The sequence below is a fragment of the Natator depressus genome, chromosome 5 (assembly GCF_965152275.1).
Source record: "Natator depressus isolate rNatDep1 chromosome 5, rNatDep2.hap1, whole genome shotgun sequence".
In the NCBI taxonomy this organism is placed as follows: Eukaryota; Metazoa; Chordata; order Testudines; family Cheloniidae; genus Natator; species Natator depressus.
In genome coordinates this window covers 78,880,254-78,902,044 of record NC_134238.1, presented here as the reverse complement: position 1 = coordinate 78,902,044, position 21,791 = coordinate 78,880,254, and the positions used below count along the sequence as shown (strand labels likewise).

At 43.5% G+C, this 21,791-nt stretch overlaps 1 protein-coding gene across 1 annotated transcript in view; it reads right to left on the bottom strand.

The window, feature by feature from the left end:
* Positions 1-19,639, bottom strand: part of LMNB1 (lamin B1) — a 42,472-nt gene extending 22,833 nt beyond the window's left edge. Inside the window, exons 1-3 of the mRNA XM_074953046.1 lie at positions 18,867-19,639; positions 3,470-3,626; positions 565-690 (exon numbers count right to left, since the gene is read on the bottom strand). Coding sequence (XP_074809147.1) covers positions 565-690; positions 3,470-3,626; positions 18,867-19,219 — 636 coding nt within the window. The 5' untranslated portion in view covers positions 19,220-19,639. The remainder of the gene's footprint in view (positions 1-564; positions 691-3,469; positions 3,627-18,866) is intronic.
* Positions 19,640-21,791: the final 2,152 nt, after the last annotated feature.

The window sequence follows — 21,791 nt, the reverse complement described above, 5'->3', positions numbered from 1 at the left end:
CATTTCTGAGGACTGTATACTTTTGCTACAAGTAAACTTTAGGATTTAAAACTTTGGAGGGGAAAAACGTATGTGTCTCGCCATTTATTCTGTGCATCTGACATCACTTGAGAAATTTTCACTAATCACTGCTTGGGGAGGAGAGGCAGTACACTTGCACACTCTTCCCTAGGTTCTGCAAAAGGGTGTTTACCAGTAATAGCAGCAAAATTGAAAATGAAACTGGAAAGAAAAAAGATGCCGACACAGAGTAAGGGATACTGTGTTAAAACATGTTTTTTGTTGCTCTCATGCTCCTCCTCAACACTCATACATAACAGGAAAGTGGAAAGTCCTTACCTTAAAGAGAACACTTAAACAAATACTATTTAAAGGGGTATAGTGCAAAAAAATATTAAGCTATTTCAGTCATGTCACATTCTAGATTAAGTTCTTATGCTTCCATAATATACAAATAAAAAAAAAAAAAACATACCAGGATTCCCAATAAGCAAGCTGAAATGATCCAAAATGTTTAAAATTTGCTTCCTCTAGAACTAAAACTTAGTATTAAAAGAGAATTACCTCTTCATACATATTTTTACGGAACTCCAAGTCTTCAGTCAGACTCTGACAACGATTTTCGAGATCCACCTTCATTAAAGTTTCATCTACCAGCTGTTTCTTGGCAGCAGCTAAGGAGGCTTCCAACTAAAAAATATTAGTACAGTTAGGCTTAAGTAGATCTCTCACACACCACTTACTGACATCTTTAAGCAGCAGTTGAGAATGAACTATCCATTGAAATAAAAAGTTATTAAATTTACCACTTACATCAAGAAAGTCTGTTTTACCCTCACCTTGTACAACTCTTGTAGTTCATTACAGATACAGTCAGGGTACTTCACCTTAATAAGGACAATCATTTTCAAAGGTAGTCATTAAATTTCCTTTAATCCCCTCAGAAATTAGTTGAGACACTGGTGTCAAGATTTTCTATTTGGCAAAGACTAATTGGGTAGCTTGGGTAGCTTCAGCAACCAGTATCACTACAGCTCTAGGAAAACATCTATTAACTGTTGTTGCAGAGCCTATAGTTAATACGTAAGGTCTACAAAACTAGTGCACAGCTTTTCTTCCCTCTTTGTTAGATAGTGGGCAAACAACTAAGGTAGGTCAATGAAGAGTTTAAGATCTTGAGCCATTTGATGTCAACCCAGTAAAACTGTTTGTGGTCTAACTTACTGTGTTCTAAAGTAAACTTGCAAGATTCTACTCACCTACAGAATTTTGTCAATCAATATTTATCACGGTAAAGCATAAGAAAGTAGATTTGGGGCCTGAGAATAAGAATAATTTGTGGTAAACGGGAGAGTGGGAAAAGAAAAAAAAAGATGCAAGTGAACAGACTGACTGTGGTTCTTAAATATTTGTAGAGAACTTTGCATACACATATTGTGTAGGGAGTCTTGATTTACACCTTGTAATAAGATGAGGCCCTGAAACAAACCTTTGTATCAGAGGCCCAGTATGCGGCCTAAGGCCTGAGCTAAAGTAATGGTCAAGACTTTGCTAACATAAAGCAAACTTAAGCTGTGAGCCAGAGGCAGGCCCTGCTCACAGAAGCTGGCAAGGAAAGGGCTGATGCTGCAAAAAGATACATAGCTAAAAGGTACTGGACACTAGATATCAGAACACTCCAATACTTGCACATTCCACACGCATAACAAGGAACATGCATCCCCGCTGTCTTTGTCTGGCGTAGGGGGCAGTGGCAAATCCCGCCACTGACTGAGCTGGTCCATTGTCAGGGAGCACATATGTGCTGACCCATCCTAAAGACAGACTGACCCATCCTAAAGACAGGGGCAAAAGGGCAATATGATGGATAGAGTTGACTTGTTCGAACCAACTTGTACAAGGTGAGAGGCGGCACCTTGCTACGTAGAGGGGTTGCACCTCAATATGTCAGGAGTGATGTGTAACTTGTTCGTACCTGTGCATAAGAATGCATCCCTGGGGTGGTGTCTTTGTCTGGCCTAGGGGGCAGTGGCAAATCCTGCCACTGACTGAGCCGGTCCATTGTCCGGGAGCACATATGTACTAGCAGAACTGTAGACATCTGATCTGGGGAGCGAGAGACTGTGTTTCGTTTGACAATAAACCTGGCCGGGTGCCTTCGTACCTTATCAGAGTCTATGGTCATTGGGGGTTTTCTCGGCGTCTGCTGTGCCAGCGATCTGCAGAGCCGGGACAGCACAGAGGGAACACACACACGCAGCCGACTGTTATCAACATTGACCAGAGCAGAGTACCACACCGGTGGTGGCATCTGACAACATTGTCAGCCTGTTCCTTGTTATGTGTGTGGAATGTGCAAGTATCAGAGTGTTCTGATATCTAGTGTCCAGTACCTTTTAGGTATGTATCTTTTTGCAGCATCAGCCCTTTCCTTGCCAGCTTCTGTGAGCAGGGCCTGCCTCTGGCTCACAGCTTAACTTTGCTTTATGTTAGCAAAGTCTTGACCATTACTTTAGCTCAGGCCTTAGGCCTCTTACTGGGCCTCTGATACAAGGGTTTATGTTTCAGGGCCTCATCTTACTACACACCTCTTTAGAACAATCCTAAAGGAACGCAGATGCAGCTCAGGTGCACCTGGAAAAAAGTTTGGCACTACTGCTCGTTCTCTAGATTCCAACCCTGTGAAGTCTTGTTTTTGTTTGTTTGGGGTTCTTTTGAAGGAGGCAGGGAGAAGGAAGTAGATAAGATGTGATTTAACTGGACAAGAGCATCAATACATGTAAAGGGAGGACAAGAAAAAAGTCAGATGTACTATTGTTATTAGAACTTCATGCTATACCAATGATTGCTTTGCAGTGACGTCAGAAAAGACAAGCACTATTACATGCATTTGTGGAAAAATTACCAGCAGTAAGTGAAAGTGTATGAATAAATACTGGCATAGTTTACTAAAAGGATTAGACCGTCACAATCATCCAAAACTTGAACAGATGATTTGGTGGTGCTGAGGTGTCAGGAGAGGACGACAGAAGGAAGGGTACATATGACACCTCTGATTCTGAAGAAATCCCTCTCAAATGCTGAACTTAATTCCGAAGTGTAGAATTTCATTAGCAGTCCAACATATAGAAGAGAGGAGGATTGAGCCAGGAGATGTTAGGGATGTTGGGACCAGGTGGAGCAATCAATTGATGGCCACGGGGGGGGGGACACAACAGGGTGTCAAACTCAATCAATCATTCCCTCCTCCCCCCCCCCCCAACCTATGGGGTAAAAACAGGAAACTCATTTCCTTCAAGGAAAATGACCCTTTACAAAAAAAAACCTCTCTCAGACCAGAATCTACTGTCCCCTCATGGAGGGAAAGACTGTGGAGAACACGGTCGGCTTAGCTCTTTTACAAGGAGTGGTTTGTTGGCTAAAGAGCCAATCTGTTCAGCAGACTGGATTGTGAACCACTTCATCTCACCTGGGCAATCTGATCTCTCAAATCCTCAAGTTCCCCTTCCAGGCTTTTCTTATCACCAAGTGCTGTAGCCAGGGCAGCTTCTTTGGAATTTAGGGCTGCTTCAAACTCCCGAAGCTTGACTTGGGCTGCGTTATGATCAGATTCTTTTTTTGCATAGCTGAAACAAACCAGAGAAGTTGGTGAGACAAAGGTCTAGAAACATCCGACACATTAAAAACAAAATAAATAAAAAGCTGTCTTAGTAGCCATTAAAATATGTTGATTTGCAACTAAAATACAGCTTTTATACTAAATATGGTCTTTTGAGCTAACCAGGAGAATATCCTTTTCATCAATTACATAGCTTAATTTAAGTTTATTCGTATTCTTAATTTTTATATTTTTATTATGTTAGAAAATGGTGAATGATTTTCTATTTGTAATTTGTGATGAGCTCTATGTGGATGGAAATTCAAATTCAATTAAAAATGCACAAACACAGCATTTTAGGGTTTTTTTACTAGCTAAAAACTATCTTCAACATACTGATACGCAAGAAAAAAGGTTGATAAGATTATCAAAACATGTTTTGCATATAACACTGGTGTAAAGAAATGAAGTACTTTCTTTAGTTAGTAAACTGAGCTGACTGTAAAATCTGGAAGGACATGATGACTAGAAACAACTAGTAGTTCTCAACTTCTCACCTAGTTTTATTCAGATTGTTTTCCTCTTCCAAGGTTTTCTGCTTTTTCAAACTCCCAATTACCATATATACACTCGCTCATGAGCAGAATTTTTTTATTAAAAAAAGGAAGCATCAGAGAAGGGGGTTGGCTTATGAACAGGTATAGAGAGGGGGAGAGGTGGGACATAGCCCCCTCCCCCCACAACAGAGGGGGCAAGAAGAGGCAGCACAGCCAGCAGAGCCAGAAGGGAAGAGGAGGGGCCAGAGTCTCTCCTCTTCTGGCTGCGCTCCCCGCAGCCTCCGAAGCAGCTGCAGTCGTGCTGCCTGGCTCAGCCCGCTAGAGCGGGCTGCAGCCAGGCCGAAGACATCCTCCCCTGGCCTGCCCCAGCTAAGGTGGGAAGGGATGGGATGGGTAGAGTGTGGTGGTCCCGGGATAGAGGTGGGGTCATGTGGGGGGTGGTCACAGGGTTACTCCCCTGACCCCCAGCTTCTCCCTCCTCCCACCAAAAAATTTCTCCACCAGTTGCTATACCCAGCCCTTCAGGGTAAGCCACTGGCAGGCTGGGACACTTTGTTTACTTAGGTTTACCTCCCTGCCTGCGGACATTCGAGGTAAACAAACCGTCTCAGCCCACCAACGGCTTATCCTGACAGCCCAGGAGCCAAAGTTTGCCAACGCCTGAATTATAGGGTCGGCTTATGAATGGGTCATAAAAATTTGCCATTTTTACTTATCCATTGTGGGGGGGTGGGGTGTCAGCTTATAAACGAACCGGCTTATGATCGAGTATGCATGGTAGTTGCTTAACTTTGAACTAACTAGCCATTAAACTGGACTAGTCGATTAAAATGAAATGAAGAAAATATTTTCTGCACCTACCGAAGAGGCTACTACTGTCAAAAGTTTGTTTAGCACTTTCACTAAACCTGGTTCCAGAAGTTCAGCCCATGACTTACATCAGGTCATTGGTTTCACTTTCCTTAAAATGCTGCAGCAAATATACACTGCTTAATTATTATTTTTTTGTATTTAATGTAAATTACAAGTCTCATAAGTTTAGGCTTTAACATAAGTTTTCAATTTCACATTTAAAAATCTTTCACTCGTAAGACGCTTGAGAGCACTCACCTTTCTGGAGGAAGGGGAGAGAATTAACTGCCAGTTTCCCTTGACCCTTGGAGGAAATAGTGACAAGACAGGCTAGCCCAGGACCCTTACCTCAAACATGCTCAGAAGCCACTTCCCTGCCCCCAAAGAAGCCCAAGCCAGCTTCTTACCTGGAGCAGCCTTAGAGAAATAATTGGTCCAGTGGCTCTTTCCCACACACACTCGCCTTTCCATTTTGCAACTGCAGAATTCGGGGAATTTCCCTGCCCCACTGTACTGGCTCTAACAAACTAGACCTGTCCAAATTAAGAGACTGAATTGCTGATGAGGTTTCTTTTAATAACTATTCACATCTAAAGTCTCCACCAAGGGAGGTGGTAGCCTAGACGGAACTAGTTTTTGCCACTATGCTGCCTAAACACATCTGAGCAGACAAAATGGGGATAAAGATATCCAGCTCCCATCTACGGTATGACCTTACTGTTACGACCGCAAATGGAACTGCACTGGTGAAGAATTATGGATCTTCCCATTTTCTTAGGGTAGACACAACCAGTCATGCTTTCTGAAATAGTAATGAAGACAGTTTTGTCCGGTAGATGCTAGTACGTAAACAATATTCCAATTCTGCTTCAGGGGAATGACCATAGAAAAAAAAAAAAATCATACAATCTTCTGTCATATAAACAAAGTAAAAAGATTCTTTAAGTTTATGTTTAATCTTTCAGTTACAAGTATTGCCGCAGTTTACTCTTAAAGTACTTAAGTGTTTCAGATAACTGATTTAAATTGACTCCCTTTAAATTTCACTGTCTGCTGCATTCAGTAGAAGCTTTTTTTTAAAAACAGCTAAGTAGCACATCACCTTTGTCCCACGGGTGCCCAAGAGAAGAGGGAATCAAGTAACACACCACTGGCTAGAATAGCCTCACACAGAAGGCAGGTTTAAACTGCTATAATAAAAATTGAGTGTTACTGTCAGAAAAGATATTCAGACTTCCCAAAAAAAAAAAAAAAAAAATGTTGGGGAGGCTTTTGATTTGGTTTTGTTTTACAATAGTCTTTCAGAGTGGACAAGACCTGAATTTCTAAACAGTGAACACAGAACTCATAAAATGACATCACAAGAGACTGAAAGGTAGACAGAGAGGAAATGCAATGTTGCTGTAGCCATGTGGTTCCAAGACATTAGAGACACAAGATGGGGGAGACACTCGAAAGCTTATCTCTCTCACCAACAGAAGGTGGTCCAATAAAACAGGGGTTCTCAACCTTTTTCTCTCTGAGGCCCCCCCTTAACATTCTATAAAAACTCTAGGACCCAGCGGGAGAGCCTCAAGACAGGAGTCTTGGACATAGGCGGAGTTTGACTTCTATTTTGAGGGAGGGGGGCAGGGGCCAGCAGGGCTTGAGTCACCTCCACATGGCAGAGTCCAAGGAAGGAGTGCCACCTCCACCCCCCGACTCATCTCAGCAGGCCACCCAGCCCGTCTGGGTTGGGTGTGGGTGGTGGTGGGGGGCATGCGACCAAAAATTATAACTCAAACGTGAGGGGCTTAGCTCAAAAAGTTTGAAAAACAGCTTAGGATGCAAGGAGAGGGGTAGCGGACACGGGACTAGGAGCTGTGTGCAGTCCGGGGTAGCTCAGGGTGTAGGGAGAGGGGTATTAAGGGATGTGTTCTGGCAGGACTCTCCTACCGTCCCTGTCCCCAGAGGGGTCTGCCAGCTACAGGGCCAGGTCTCCCCACCTGGGGGGCTCTTACCAGCTGCCTCCATGGGAGCAAAGGGGGCTGGCAGCTGAGGAGCAGCTTCAACCTGGGGCACCAGCAAGAGAGGAGGGAATGCTGACACTGCCTGCTCTATAGGACCAGCCAGAGCAGCAGCTGCCCTGCACTGCCTGGCTCCAGCTTCCCACCTCCAACCTGGCCAGTTGGCGGGAAGAGAAGTTGCGGGGTGGGGGGAGGTGTGGAGCTGCCTCCAGGACTGCTGTGCTCTTGCACTACAGTTCGGCAGGGGAGGGGGGGCAATGCCTTCCATGTCCCCAACTCTGCCCAAGGGTTCAGGGCTTCAGATCCCACTGGGGATCGGGGCTTCAGCTGTGGGGCCCCACTGACCCCTTGAAAGGGCTTGCAGAGCCCCACGGGGCCACAGACCCGGTTGAGAACTGCTGCAATAAAAGATATTGCTTCATCCACCTTGTCTCTCTAAGGCTATGTCTTCACTAGCAGGTAGTGATCGATCTATCGGGGATATATTTATCGTGTCTTGTCTAGACACAATAAATTGATCCCCGAATCAATGCTTGTACTCCACCTCGGCAGGAGGAGTAAGCAGAGTCGACGGGGGAGCCGCCATGGTTGACTCACTGCCATGAATAGCGTAGCTGAAGTTGCATATCTTAGTTTGAAACCCCACAGTGTAGCCCAGGCCTAAGTAATTTTAGTTACGCTTTCAAAAAGGATGACTATTTTTCATGTCTTGAACAAAGGACATCTGTGCTGAAGATTCACAACAACTCCTACTCCTTTTAATTAAGATGTCTGAGCTCCCAAAAGCAAAAAAAAAAAAAAAAAAAAGTTTCCCAGCAAAACCAGAAGCACACACTTGACATTCCTGAATTACTTTTCCAGAAGAACCTCCATACTGGGTCAGACCAAAGGTCCATCCAGCCCAGTATCCGGTCTACCGACAGTGGCCAATGCCAGGTGCCTCAGAGGGAGCGAACCTAACAGGCAATGATCAAGTGTTCTCTCTCCTGCCATCCATCTCCACCTTCTGACAAACAGAGGCTAGGGACACCATTCCTTACCCATCTTGGCTAATAGCCATTAATGGACTTAACCTTCATGAATTTATCTAGTTCTCTTTTAAACCCTGTTATAGTCCTAGCCTTCACAACCTCCTCAGGCAAGGAGTTCCACAGGTTGACTGTACGCTGTGTGAACTTCCTTTGTTTTAAACCTGCCGCCCATTAATTCCATTTGGTGGCCCCTAGTTCTTATATTATGGGAACAAGTAAATCACTTTTCCTTATTCACTTTCTCCACACCACTCATGATTTTATATACCTCTATCATATCCCCCCTTAGTCTCCTCTTTTAAAGTACAAAAGCCTAGAAGACCTGCTCTTTATACAGTATAAAAAGGCTATATCCAATTTAAAAACTTCTGAAGATCACAATTAGCAGTATTTGTCAGCAGCAAGAATACAGGAATTAGATTTACTAATAAGCACACACAAATATTCTTGCGAGAATAAAAGAAAGATGACTGGCACCAACGAGAGAACATATTCAGTTGTAGCCCAGTTTGCTGCCATCAAATAGCTAAAAGATTTGTGCCAATCACAGAGCAAGCTCAAAAAACACATTTTCAGACAATTTTTACTACAACCACAAGATGGCAGGCTTTAATTTAAGAAACTTAGCAATCAAAGTCACTATTTGTACAACTAGAACTTTGATCTGAGCTCTCTTAGGTATTTACAGAGTGAATCATTGCCGTTTATTATCAGCCTAATACTAATATCACCCACATGCAGAGATTTCAGACTCTCGCTACACTTTATTTTTTAAAAACAAACAGTTGTCCATTATTGCTATTACTACAGCAGATCCAACAGTGGGGGGTAAATACTGTAGTCTGCCAAGTATTTTAACCATATATTTAAACATGTTTCGAGCAGAGTTAGGGCCTGTGTACACAGTAACTGGAACCATATTATCATCACCAGCTATAACTCACAACTTTAATTATTTCAATGCAAATCCACATGTGCTGATACACCTTTTGTTCAGAATACACAAATGATGGTAAAATACAGGCAGATGGTTTAAATTAGAGCTCCCACTGTTGCCACCACTGCTGGTAACAGTGGAAAGAAAAATGTGTAATATAGATTCAGCCACAGGACAATAACATGACCAGAACCCAAACTTCAGTTGCAAAATACCCATATTTATTTTTCAACTGATACTACTGATCGTATCAATCCATGTGTGTATCTCATATCCAGAAGAGTCACTTTAAGAATTCACATTTCTAGTAAGATTAAACTGGCTAAATTTTAGCAAAATTTAGCCAGTTTAAAATCAGAAGGGAAAAAAGTATAGAATTAATTTTAAAAAGTAGTCTAATTACATAGTCAAATTTGTATTTGGATAGCTAATCCCTATATTTTAAAAAGAAAAAGCTGCAGACTTTCTGGTCGCTCCGCTAGAGTGACATCACAACATACAGCGAAAGAGCCATTCCACTGGCAATCTTTGTAACCCTTAAAAATGTGTCATTCACCACAGCTCTAAATGAACCTGAGAGTTTGTTTCAACAAGATCAGTAAAACTGTTTGAGTTTTGCAGGCACAAGAAAAACTACTATATATATATATATATATATATAACTAGACAATACACAGTATGCATGTTTATAGTTCTTATTTAACAGCAAAAGCTCTTCTTGTTTGTCAACACTATCTAGCTTTTCCTCCATAAAGAGGGAGAGTACATCTTTAAGTAAATACCTGTTTACTAATATGCTCATAGATTAGCTCAAAACTGTGCTCCTTCATGTACTTTGACTCTCAAGTGTCTAATTCCTTCTCATATAAAAAGGCACTAAACTGCCATGAATTCCACATTTTCAAATATATTGATTTCAATAACAGAACAAAGTGTACAGTGCTTACTTGATATTTTTTATTATAAATATTTACACTATAAAAATAAGTGAATTGAAAAATACTATTTCTTTTAAGTACTGTAGTGCAATCTCTTTAGCATGAAAGTTGAACTTACAAATGTAGAGTTATGTACAAAAAACTGCATTCAAAAATAAAACAATGTAAAACTTTGGAGCCTACAAGTCCACTCAGTCCTACAGCCAATTGCTCAGATAACAAGTTAGTTTACATTTGCAGGAGATAATGCTACCAGCTTCTTGTTTACAATGTCACCTGAAAATGAGAACAGGCATTCGCATGGCACTGTTGTAGCCAGCGTTGCAAGACATTTACATGTCAGATGGGCTAAACATTCATATATCCCTTGATGCTTCAACCACCATTCCAGAGAACGTGTGTCCATGCTGATGATGGGTTCTGCTCGGTAACCAGCCAAAGCAGTGCAGACCAGCACATGTTCATTTTCATCATCTGAGTCAGATGCCACCAGCAGAGGGTTGATTTTCTTTTTTGGTGGTTCAGGTTATGTAGTTTCCGCATCGGAATGTTGCTCTTTTAAGACTTCTAAAAGCATGCTCCACACCTTGTCCCTCACAGATTTTGGAAGGCACTTCAGATTCTTAAATCTTGGGTTGAGTGCTGTAGCGATCTTTAGAAATCTCATTGATATCTTCTTTGCGTTTTGTCAAATCTGCAGTGAAAGCGTTCTTAAAACCAACAACATGCTGGGTCATCTGAGACTGCTATAACATGAAATATATGGCAGAATGCGGGTAAAAAACAGAACAGGAGACATACAATTCTCTCCCAAAGAGTTCAGTCACAAATTTAACTAACACATTTTTTTAAATGAGCGTCATCAGCATGGAAGCATGTCCTCTGGAATGGTGGCCAAAGCATGAAGGCGCATATGAATGTTTAGCATATCTGGCACGTAAATACCATGCAATACCAGCTACAAAAGTGCTATGCGAACGTCTGGTATCACTTTCAGGTGACTTTGTAAATAAGAAGCGTGCAGCATTATCTCCCGTAAATATAAACAAACTTGTTTCTGTTAGCAATTGGATGCACAAAAAGTAGGACTGAGTGGACTCGTCGGCTCTGAAGTTTCACATTGCTTTGTTTTTGAGTGCAGTTATGCAACAACAACAACAAAAATCTACATTTGTAAGTTGTGCTTTCACGATAAAGAGATTGCACTATGGTACTTGTATGAGGTGAATTGAAAAATACTATTTCTTTTATCATTTTTATAGTGCAATTAATTTTTTGAGTTAATCGCATGAGTTAACTGCAATTAATCGACAGTCCTAAGTATTACTGAAATTCAGGTAGAGGAGAAATATGTTTTAAAATATAATGACAGATGGCAGAGTCTCTCTCACAAGCATCCTCAATGGGGCTTGCCTGAATGTAACCTACTAACTGCTAAACAAAGAGAGACCTATAGTAAAGTGAAGTTTAACTGCTGCTGTTTTAAGAGCCTGGATCCCTCTGTTATGAAGGCAAGTAAAGCATTTAAATTAAGGAAAAACTAAGGCCTGTCTACAATAGTCTTTTATCCCTTAAAAATTCTCACCAATGTAGTTCTACCAACAGGAGCAATAGCATAGAAGGGGCAAAGAATACCAGTGGCCAGAGTTTTAAAACCCATCTTGTCTAGCTCTAAACAGGTTCAGATGAGACGCTTGTTAAAGCTGCCACCCAAAGCCCTATCTAAACTAATACTCCCAACTTTGCTACATACCATGGAACTGCACAGAAGGCATATTTTAAGGATAAAGCTGGTGTAGACACAGCTACACGGGTCTATGATCGCAAAGTGATGGGATCAGTCCATATTTCACCAGCATTCTCACACTACATTGGCATAATATCAATAGTAGTAAGTGTTCTGAACTGCCACTCTTGACCAATCACTTGGCCATTCACTGCTTTGGTACAATGATTAACACATGGTTTTGATGCACTTATTGAGCTCTTTTTCCATTGCAACTATATAATAAGATTGTGGCAATGAAGTAAACTAGTCACTGTGTTCACGTAGAGAAATGTACTATCAGTTTTCCAGATTTTGTTTTCTAGAGTAGTAAGACAGTAAAGCCAACTTTCAGTAGGGAAACATTTACATTTAAACTTAATGATCAGATGAGAGGTTCTTATAAAAGCATTAATGTTTGTAGGATCACCTTTACTTCTGTTTTGACATGTAAACCAATTCCTTCCTCACCATAAATTTTTCCTTTAGCTTTCATACGGTAATTTGGCTCTGGTTCTCACTCACACAACCTATATTTTTTATTAGAGCAAACTACCAAATCAAAGCTAGCCACTTATATTAGAATTAAGTGATGAGCCGTCACTCAGATCCTAAATCACCAACGGCCCACCAGAACATCTCACAGGGCCCGCAGCCTGCTTCAACATAATATACTATTGAATGGGGGATTCATTAGCATTTTGTCATCATGTTTACATCATTTTAGTTTACACATGCTACTGTGCATAGGTTGTTTCTATCTAAATACATGCAAAATAAGCTGAATTTAAAATCTAAATCAATACAGGTGACTTTAAATTTTATTAAAATATGTAGAATCTGTTTGGCCCATACAAGATTGTGCTTAGGTTTAAGTGGCCCTCGTGTGTAAAAAGGTTGGGCCCCACTGACCTAGGCTAAGATGTGTCTCATCTGTTAAACTACTCAGAAATAAAAGTGCTTGAATCCACCTTATCTACTCAGAGGCCTATTCAGCACTCCTTACTCAGGAAAATATCCCCATAACCACCAAGTCTGGATTAAACGTTTAACAGTAGTTTTAGAATGTTGTCTCACTTTTCAAATTGACATTCAAACAAATAGAAAGAACCTCACTTTTTCCCCCACTCTTCTTTCCTTCAGAATGAAACCCTTCAAACAAGAAAACACTCTGGTTATTGGAAGCATATACCACCAGTCACCCCGATCTCATGCTTGCGGATATCAAAGGTGCTCAGAGGAATAGTTCATTTTTCCTAAAGGGCTTAGAAGTGGGATGAAAAGGACTTCAAAACAACTGTGTGCGCACCTATTTTGTTTCACAACAAACAATATCACAAGGATGTTTATTGTGAGCTCTAACTCTATTGAAGAGGTTAAGGTACTGAATCCTTAACATTTTGAATTAAGTTCTTTAATAATCAGGTATTAAGAACTTTTTGTTGTTAACAGTCTGACTAAAAATCCCCCCATAGCTCCCGAGTTGTCCAACTTTAATTCTCCTGGCACTTGTGAAATCACCATTTCATTAGTTGTCCAATCATAGTCTTCCAGCCTGTGAAAAAGTCTTTCAGGCCCTCTCAAAATATTAAACACAAAAGTACGAGCCAAATTTCTCCATTCCTCTCTGCAAGTCACCTTTAATAGATTGATCACCTCTGCCCAAAGGAGTGTCTAGTGTAGTAACTGAGTGTATTTGGTTTATATTTTTTTCCTTATCTACTTATGCTCTTTAAGTTTGCATTACAAACAGAAGAGTAAAAAGAAAAGGAGTACTTGTGGCATCTTAGAGACTAACAAATTTATTTGAGCATAAGCTTTCGTGAGCTACAGCTCACGAAAGCTTATGCTCAAATAAATTTGTTAGTCTCTAAGATGCCACAAGTACTCCTTTTCTTTTTGCGAATATAGACTAACACAGCTGCTACTCTGAAACCAAACAGAAGAGTGATATTTCATTATCAAATTTTCAGTTTATGTTCTTTTTTGCTGTTACAGAAATTATTATTTAGAAGACTGTACCTGTAAATACAGGAAAATATAATCAAGCCTGAAAGTATTTTTAGATGCTAGCTAGACGAGTGTTGGATATACCTGTATCTTACAAGTGTCTATGCAAACCCAGAACTTGAGAAGTTTATGCACCAAAAGTAAGTAGAAAACTTCTGCTAGAGAGTAATGCCAAGCGATAAATTTTTGCGGAATAATTTTTTTTAATGAAAGCTTAAGTTTTAAGTGCTTACGGAAGACACTTGCAAAATGACTGCTACCATCCTGACATCTCAGATTGGTAAAGCTATGAAAAGCAGCAGAGGTATTGGACCAAACAGCAACAGTGTGAAGTTAACAAGATTCAGGTCAGTTTCACAGCTGCTATTCAGAACCCCATGAAACCACAGGGAAACTTTAGCAGCGAATTGGCATGATTCTTGGGAACACGAGGCAGGCACTCATGTGAGGAAGGGGGAAGTCCTAGTTCCCAAAACCAAGATCAAATCAAGGCCTTCCCCTATTTCCAATATATGCAACAGTAACAGCAGTAGAAATAGCACTGTAATGACTAAAAATGTGATAATTAGAGCCTGTTCAAAGCACTCATTGCTCCAAATGTCTTAAATTGAGCTGTAGGAATTTAATGTTTTAAAAATCAGATCCTTTTTCTATGTAGCCCTCCACCCTAGGTTGAATAACTCCTTGCACTGTTACAGCTGATCAAGAACAATTAATCTGTGTTTTGCCTGCAATATATTTTTCCAGTTTTTTAAATATTCTTTTTAAAGCATATTAAGACAACTTCCCTAACCAGGCACTCCAATCCATTTAACATACCACATGTACATCTCAGGAAATGCTGGGACAGCTGTTTCAACTTTGCTTGCCTTGAGACAGCAGGGTTCTTCTGAACAGTTGCCCTGTACACCAGCTGTACTGTGCTTAACACATGCCTAGTCACTCAAGCTATTGCCCCATCTATCAAACCCACATTGAGTCTATTCATTGTCTAATCCCAGCTCAGAAATTCCTTCCTTTAAAACAAAGAATCTGGAAGGAAAACTGGTTTAAGATATGAAGCAAAAGAAGTTACTGTTATTGCATGATAAGATTTAGTCAAAAAAAAAAATCAAAGCACAAGATAACGTTAGTTCCTCTTGATCATTACAACATTAACAAGTATCTTCATTCAGCTATAGTGTTTGCTTAAAAGCTGCTTTCACCACATTAATTCCCATGAGGAGAGAGAGCAGATGTGCCTAGCCACTGGACAACTGCCACAATGAAAACTCAGCCTGTCATGAAAACAAATGCTAGTCCATTTATGAAATCCCATGTTCATTTTATTCCAGCTCACCCTTCCTAGAAAGAAAGGATACTCAAACTGGGCAATGAATATACTAAATGTAGACAGGATAGGGCCCTTGCAGATGAGCTCAAGGAGGTCATACCATACACAGAGGACTACACATAGGCAACTGTGTGAAAATCTAACAAACAGGTGGATGAAGTTGTGAGCACTGGTGGATGCTAGGAGGCATAAAACTAAGCTTGACAAGGGAGGATAAATAGGCAAGAGCCGACTTATAAAGCACTTTCAAAGTGACAAAAAGCTTGAATTTGATGGAATCCTCAGATGGAAAGCCAAACAGAAGAATTCAAAGAGCAGTTATATAATAAAAAAGGAGGCAAGGAAAAAAAGTTTAGTGGCAGCTTTTTATATGGACTAAAGGAGGAAGTGATGTCTGTGGTGAGAGGATGTAACAACACGTAAAAGAGCTCAAAGAAGGTAGGAAACCTGTACCGTACGACCAGTAAGAGCACTCTGGACCAGTGTATAAAATATAGTACTCAATAACTAGGAGACCTCTTCTAAAGGAGTTGTCAAACTTTCAGTGAGAACCAAAATTTGAGATCTTATGGGACCACCAGTCCTCCCATTCATTATTATTCAGACGATTTTAAGAAATTATTTTAGCCCCCTTTTAATATTAGAATTAACCACCAGAAGGGAACATCAGAACACCCAGCCTGACCTCCTGTTCGTCACAGACACTGAACCTCACATTACCCCGTATGAAGCCCTATAACCTGGATTAGACTAAAGCATCACAACTATAACATAACAGCTAAAAAGAAGCCAGGAACACATGGTCAGCCAACTCTCCAGAGACCACCAGAAAGTGCTCTCCAAACCACAGCCTCTACTTTAGTTTAAGATTTTGGGAACAGAAATACATCTGAGCTTGAACGGATGCCTGTAGAATACCTGGATTTTAAAATATCTAGCAAGGATCTAGGGAACTATATACTTGTTAGAAGATCTTCAGTCATAAGAAAATACAGAATTTAGATCATAAACAACTAACAGAACCTTTCTTGATGTATACACAACTCCTAAGTGAATACAGTATATGGGACTTGAAAAGTTCAGTAGGCTCCTAACTAGCTGGAGGACTAAGGCCTGAAGAAGATGATGAGGAGGATGGACAGCTTGAGCACATCTCCCCAAGGTCCAGAAGTATGCTTTGATGAAAGCCCAGTCCCAGTGGCATCCCCAGCATATGAGGAAGGAGCTGTGGCATCTGCTAAGATGCTTCTGCCCCTGAGCCCTACAACTTTTGTATCAGCCTCTGAAATATTTTACTCTTACCCACCGAACTGCAGGAAAACAAAGCTTCCTTGGCTTGTCTTTGCCCCTTCAGACTGCCAGCAGCAGAGAAATGGTGAAGGTCTTCATTGCTCTACTCTCCACCATACAATTTTTTTTTTTTGAGCCCTCCTACCCAGGAGTTACCAGTACTTCATTGTAGGGCTCCTTGGTTTGCCAGCCAATGAATGCCAATAATCTTGACAGCTTAACTACTTCACAACTTGCCCACAGGACTAGCAGTTACATTGACTAGTCTTATTAATTACACACTGCTGCTGTTTGACAAAGCTGTGAGCAGCAGAGGCTCTGGAGCGGTCTGCAGTCAAAACGAAGACATAAGTGCAGCAGTTTACATATGAAAATATTTTCACAAAGACTAAACGTAGTTTTTAAGTGAAATCCCAAATTGAGCAGAAATGGATGGTTTAGGCCCACACTTGGCAGGAAAGACTTCCTTGCAATGAAAATGAGCTGACACTAAGAATATTTGTCCATCATGCTACAGCAGAAACAAATGGAGATATTCACTCAAACAGTTCATAAACTAACTTAGTTTCAAGGAAAACCAAATGGAAGGCAATTGACAGCAAAAATGTTTAGACTTAAATTAGATTCTCTCTTTCAGGTAACAGAAGACAGATGATACATAAGTTAGGAGTCAAAAACTTAAGTGAAGGATTCATATTGAAGAGACGAAAACTATACAGAAGAGAGTTACACAAATCAATTATCCACAGAAGGACATGGCATGATTTGTCCTATGAGATTCGTAAGAAAAAGAAAAGGCTGCATAAGATTTTTAGTCTTTTAAGCATCCCCTTAAACTAGATTTCATCATGGACTTCACTTACCACGACACCTCATTTTAAAAATTTTTCTATAGGTGGATTTTTCTGTTTTCTAATAAGCCATATGTTCAAGAGTTATTTAAAAAAAAACAAAACACTATTCATCACCCTCCTTAGAAAATAATCAGCACCCTGGAAAAAAAAAAAATAATGATCTTGAACCTAGAGGCTACATGACTTCTAAGTCCCATTTGACATTTATTTTCCTTGATCACACTAATAGTAAAACATACATCCTACATCACCAAAATGCATGATTAAAGCTCTAACTAATTTAAGTTTTACAACCAGAAGAGCAAGGAAGAATCCTAGACACTTCTCTCCTAAAACTTTCATTTTAACATTAAGTTTACTATTTGAACTATACACCTCTCCCAACTAAAATACAATTGGCAATATGCTTTTTTAAAAATTTCTGATTCAACACAGAGCCCTCCCCAGACTACACATCTAGCTAATGACAATCCTTGCCACCTGAATTCAGAGTGAATTCTTAGCCTAGGAACCCTCCTTTTCTCCTCCAAAAAAAGAACTGACTATAGTACTTACTGATACCATGTATTAGGATTGACTCAAGCGCTTCATGATACTTTGTATTAAGGACATTACGTAACAGATGTACATTGTAAAGCATACTAGTAAGTCAGACAGTTGTAGGTACCCAGAAAAGGCTGTAGTGTGTTTCAGACTACCACAAGTAGCTAGAAAGGTTATACAAGCACTGAACGGCTGTGTTTAGCACTGCTCTGAACCCACTTCCCTCCCTGTTCCAGGAAGGTTCATATGCCATACAACATTCCTCCTTCCCAAGAGAGCTGGAGGCTCATCACCAGCCAGGAATGTGGGGCTGCTAGAGGAAAGTACAGGGACCTCTCCATTCATTCATATAGAGTCACTAGCTACAGCACATGGCAGCAGCTGGAGCAGACAGGCTACTGTACTCACAACTAGCGAGAATGAATGGGAAGAGAGAATACAATCCCCTCAAAGCAGGCCTGCTCCCTTGTCTCTTGCAAAGGGGAAGGTCAACATTTTTATGGAACATTCGTCTGCTGAAGATCAAGCCCCTGCAGTGGGGAGGGGAAGGGGGGCGAGCTTCCTGATGACGGGACCGACATCTGTTCCCCACAGTAACGTAGGCCAGAAATAAAGCCAATAGGGGAGCAGAAAGATGTAGGGTGCAGACAAGGAGGGCCTAGCAGCATAGCAACAGCAGGAACACTCCTTTGTAAAGCACTACTATGGAGGAATAACCTAGGAAGAGACCGGTCGGCCCCTTCAGTAGGACAAGAGCCCGTAGTGCTGCGGGGCGGCATATCTGCGGGGCTCATGCTGTGGTCCCCAGGCGGGACTGAAACACTTGGGGCAGCCAGTGCTCTCCAGGATAGTGCAACTCCCTCCACAGAGCTCCTCCTCCCCGCCTCCCTTCTCACTATGGAGGTTGGGGGGGGGGGGGAGCTTCCCTGCTACACGATGGCACAGAGGAAGCCCAGATTCATTCATTTCCGTTAAAACTCTCCCACTTCAGGCCGCGCTACATCGCCCGCCCGAGAGCTACTGCACGACAACAGCTTAGGGGGCTTCCCCTCCTCCATTAGGGCGCCAGCCCGGGGCCTCCATCCTGCCCGCCCTCCCCTCTGCCGCCCCCGGAATCCCCGGCCCGTTCCCGCCGCGGCCGGGGTGACCCACCTGCCCAGCAGATGCTCGTGCTCCGTGCGGATCTTGCCCAGCTCGATCTGCAGCTTTGCCCGCTCCCGGGCCGTATCGTCCAGCGCCCGGCGGGCATCGGCCAGCTCGGCCTCGTAGAGCCCCTTGAGACCGGTGAGCTCTCGGCCGCGCACCTCCTCTCGCTCGGTCACCTGCAGCTGCAGCGCGCTGTTCTCGGTCTCCAGGCTCCGCACCTTGTCGATGTAGACGGCGAGCCGGTCATTGAGGTGCTGCAGCTCCTCCTTCTCCTGCAGCCGAGAGATGCGCGTCGGGCTGAGCGGGGTGCTGGCCGCGCTGCCCCGGGGCCTCTGCCCCACGGGCGTGGAAGCCGCCATGGCGACGAGCGGGCGATGCGGCGGGGGCCGCGGGTGCGGAGCAGCGAGGACAGGAGGCTGCCGGGGGGCGGGAGAACGTGCGAGGGGACCCGAGAGGAGAGGCGAGGCGAGGCGGGCGCTGATCTAAGGGCCCCGAAGCCGTTCAGAGGGGTGAGAGAGGCAGCCGCAGCGCTAGCAGCGGACGGTACAAAAGCGGCGGAGGGCGCGAAGAATCAGCGAGCCGGAGACGCAGCGAGGCTGGGACAAGGGGGGGAAAAAAACGAGGGAAAATAAAAGGACAGAAGCAACGCGCCGAGGGAAAAGACCGGCGCCTGGAGCTACAAAGAGCGAACCCGCCCGCGCGCGCCGGTTCCTTCCCCTCGGGTCGGGCTCAGAATGAAACACAAAACAGGCGGGCTCCGCGCTCCTCCAATATGGCCGGCGCGCGCTTTGCCGGGCTCTCCCAGCTCCCGCCCACAACTACGGCCCCCACGTGACCCGCCCTTGCCCAATGAGGCAGCGATCCCGGCCGGGCTCTGCTCTTTTTCGCAGACTGGAAACTAAATTCAAAAGCCGCCAGCGCCTGCAACTGTCAGCAGGCGTGCGAATGGCTGGCGCGCGCGTCGCCCCGCCCCGCCCCGCCCCTGCGCGCGCTAGTTGAGACACTCTCGCTCTTGCGGCTCCTCCTTCCCTCGGGTATCCCACCCCCCGACTAGAGCAGGGGCCGCCTCGGCTGCTGCAGTCTGGCCGTCTCTTTGTTTCCTCTCTTGTCCCCACTCCGAGAGAGGCCGTTGTACAAACTGACGTGGGGTGGGGTGGGGTGGGGGCGGCCTGCGTGAGGGGATCCAGCTGCATCCCTGCACGTCCCACTCCCCTCGAGGTACAAACCCAAACACAACCCCCGCCGCACGCCTCCAGGGGTTTGGGTGGGAGGCGTATGACGTTATTGGGTAGTTTCCCCACTATTTATATACCTCCAACCCAGGTCTGAGTCAGCTGCGTTCCGCGCGGGGGAGGGGAGGGTTTGCTTGAACCTGAAAAAAAGTGAGACGTGCCTAGGCCGGCTCTATACTTTTTGCCGCCCCAAGCAGCGCGCCCAATTGGGGGGTTGCCGCTGCGGGACTGCGGAGATAGGAAGCTGCCGCCGCAGCGAAAACACCCGTGCCGCCCAAAGGAAGGACGCACGGCCTGCCGCCCCTTTCAGATTGCCGCCCTGGGCACCTGCTAGGACTGCTGGTGCCTGGAGCCGGCCCTGCCCATGACCCGCACGCGCCCTGCCATGCAAACACCGCCCTCCCCTGCACCGCACCACAACACTCGCTCCCTGGCTGCTGCACATTCCCGTACCCCGTCCTGCTTTCCTCTGCGCGCCCACACATCCACAGGGCCCCATCCTGTCACTCACCCTGCAACCCGCACAACCTATGCACACACAGCTAGAACCCATCACCCCACCCACGACCCACAAAACTATCCCCCCACACACAGCCACATCCTATCACTTCAGGACCCGCACAGGCTGCCCCTTCCCCGCACATATCGTCCCACCCCACCCCACCCCACTTCTGTGACTAGCCCACAGACCTGCCAAGATTCACACATATTGAATCTATTTCCACATGTTCAGTAGCCTCACACCTTCTTGTCAACTACCTAAATGGGCCATCTTGATTATCACTACAAAAGTTTTTTTCTCCTGCTGATAAGAGCTCATCTTAATTAATTAGCCTCTTACTCTACCTTTTCAAGTTCTCTGTATGTATATAATATCTTCTTACTATATGTTCCATTCTATGCATCCGATGAAATGTGCTGTAGCTGACAAAAGCTTATGCTCAAATAAGTGTGTTAGTCTTTGTGGTGCCACAAGTACTCCAGCTCTTTTTTTCATTCAGAAATTGTCTCTTGTGAAATAAAGGTTTTTGCTATATGTATCTCAGAGAGACACCATTCAATATTTGTTTTTCCAGTTTGTAGGATGTGCATATATATTTAGGAAAGCACGAAGCTCTGCTCCTGCAAACACTTATCTTTACTCAAGTGAGTATACTCACTGAAATAAATCTTGCTTTTTAAAACAAACAAAAATGAACTCATTCAATCTGTTTTAGCACAAGCTATCTCTTAGGAGTGACATTTGAAAGCTCTCTTTTAAATAGAATAATAGAATTGTAAGACTGGAAGGGATCTCCAGAGATCTTTTAGCCCAGTTCCCTGCACTCAAGACAGTACTAAGTATTATCTAGACCAGGGATTGCCAACCTTTGGCATGCGGCGTGTCAGGGAAATCCGCTGGCAGGACAGGGCGGTTTGTTTACCTGCAGTATCCACAGGTTCAGTCGATTGCAGCTCCCACTGGCTGCGGTTCGCCATTCCAGGCCAATGGGAGTGTTGCCGGCACCCAGTGCCAGAGGCAAGCAACAGCAGGGGTTCGTTGCCCGGTGTGCGTCACCCAATAAACACAACGGGGTGGAGAAGCAGAAAAGTTTATTTGGAGCTCCAAAGAAGGTATAGGGAGAAAAGAATCTCAAATCCTGCACACTGAGCAGGCAGAGTCACATACCTTTATACTCCTTATCTCTATTGCATTACA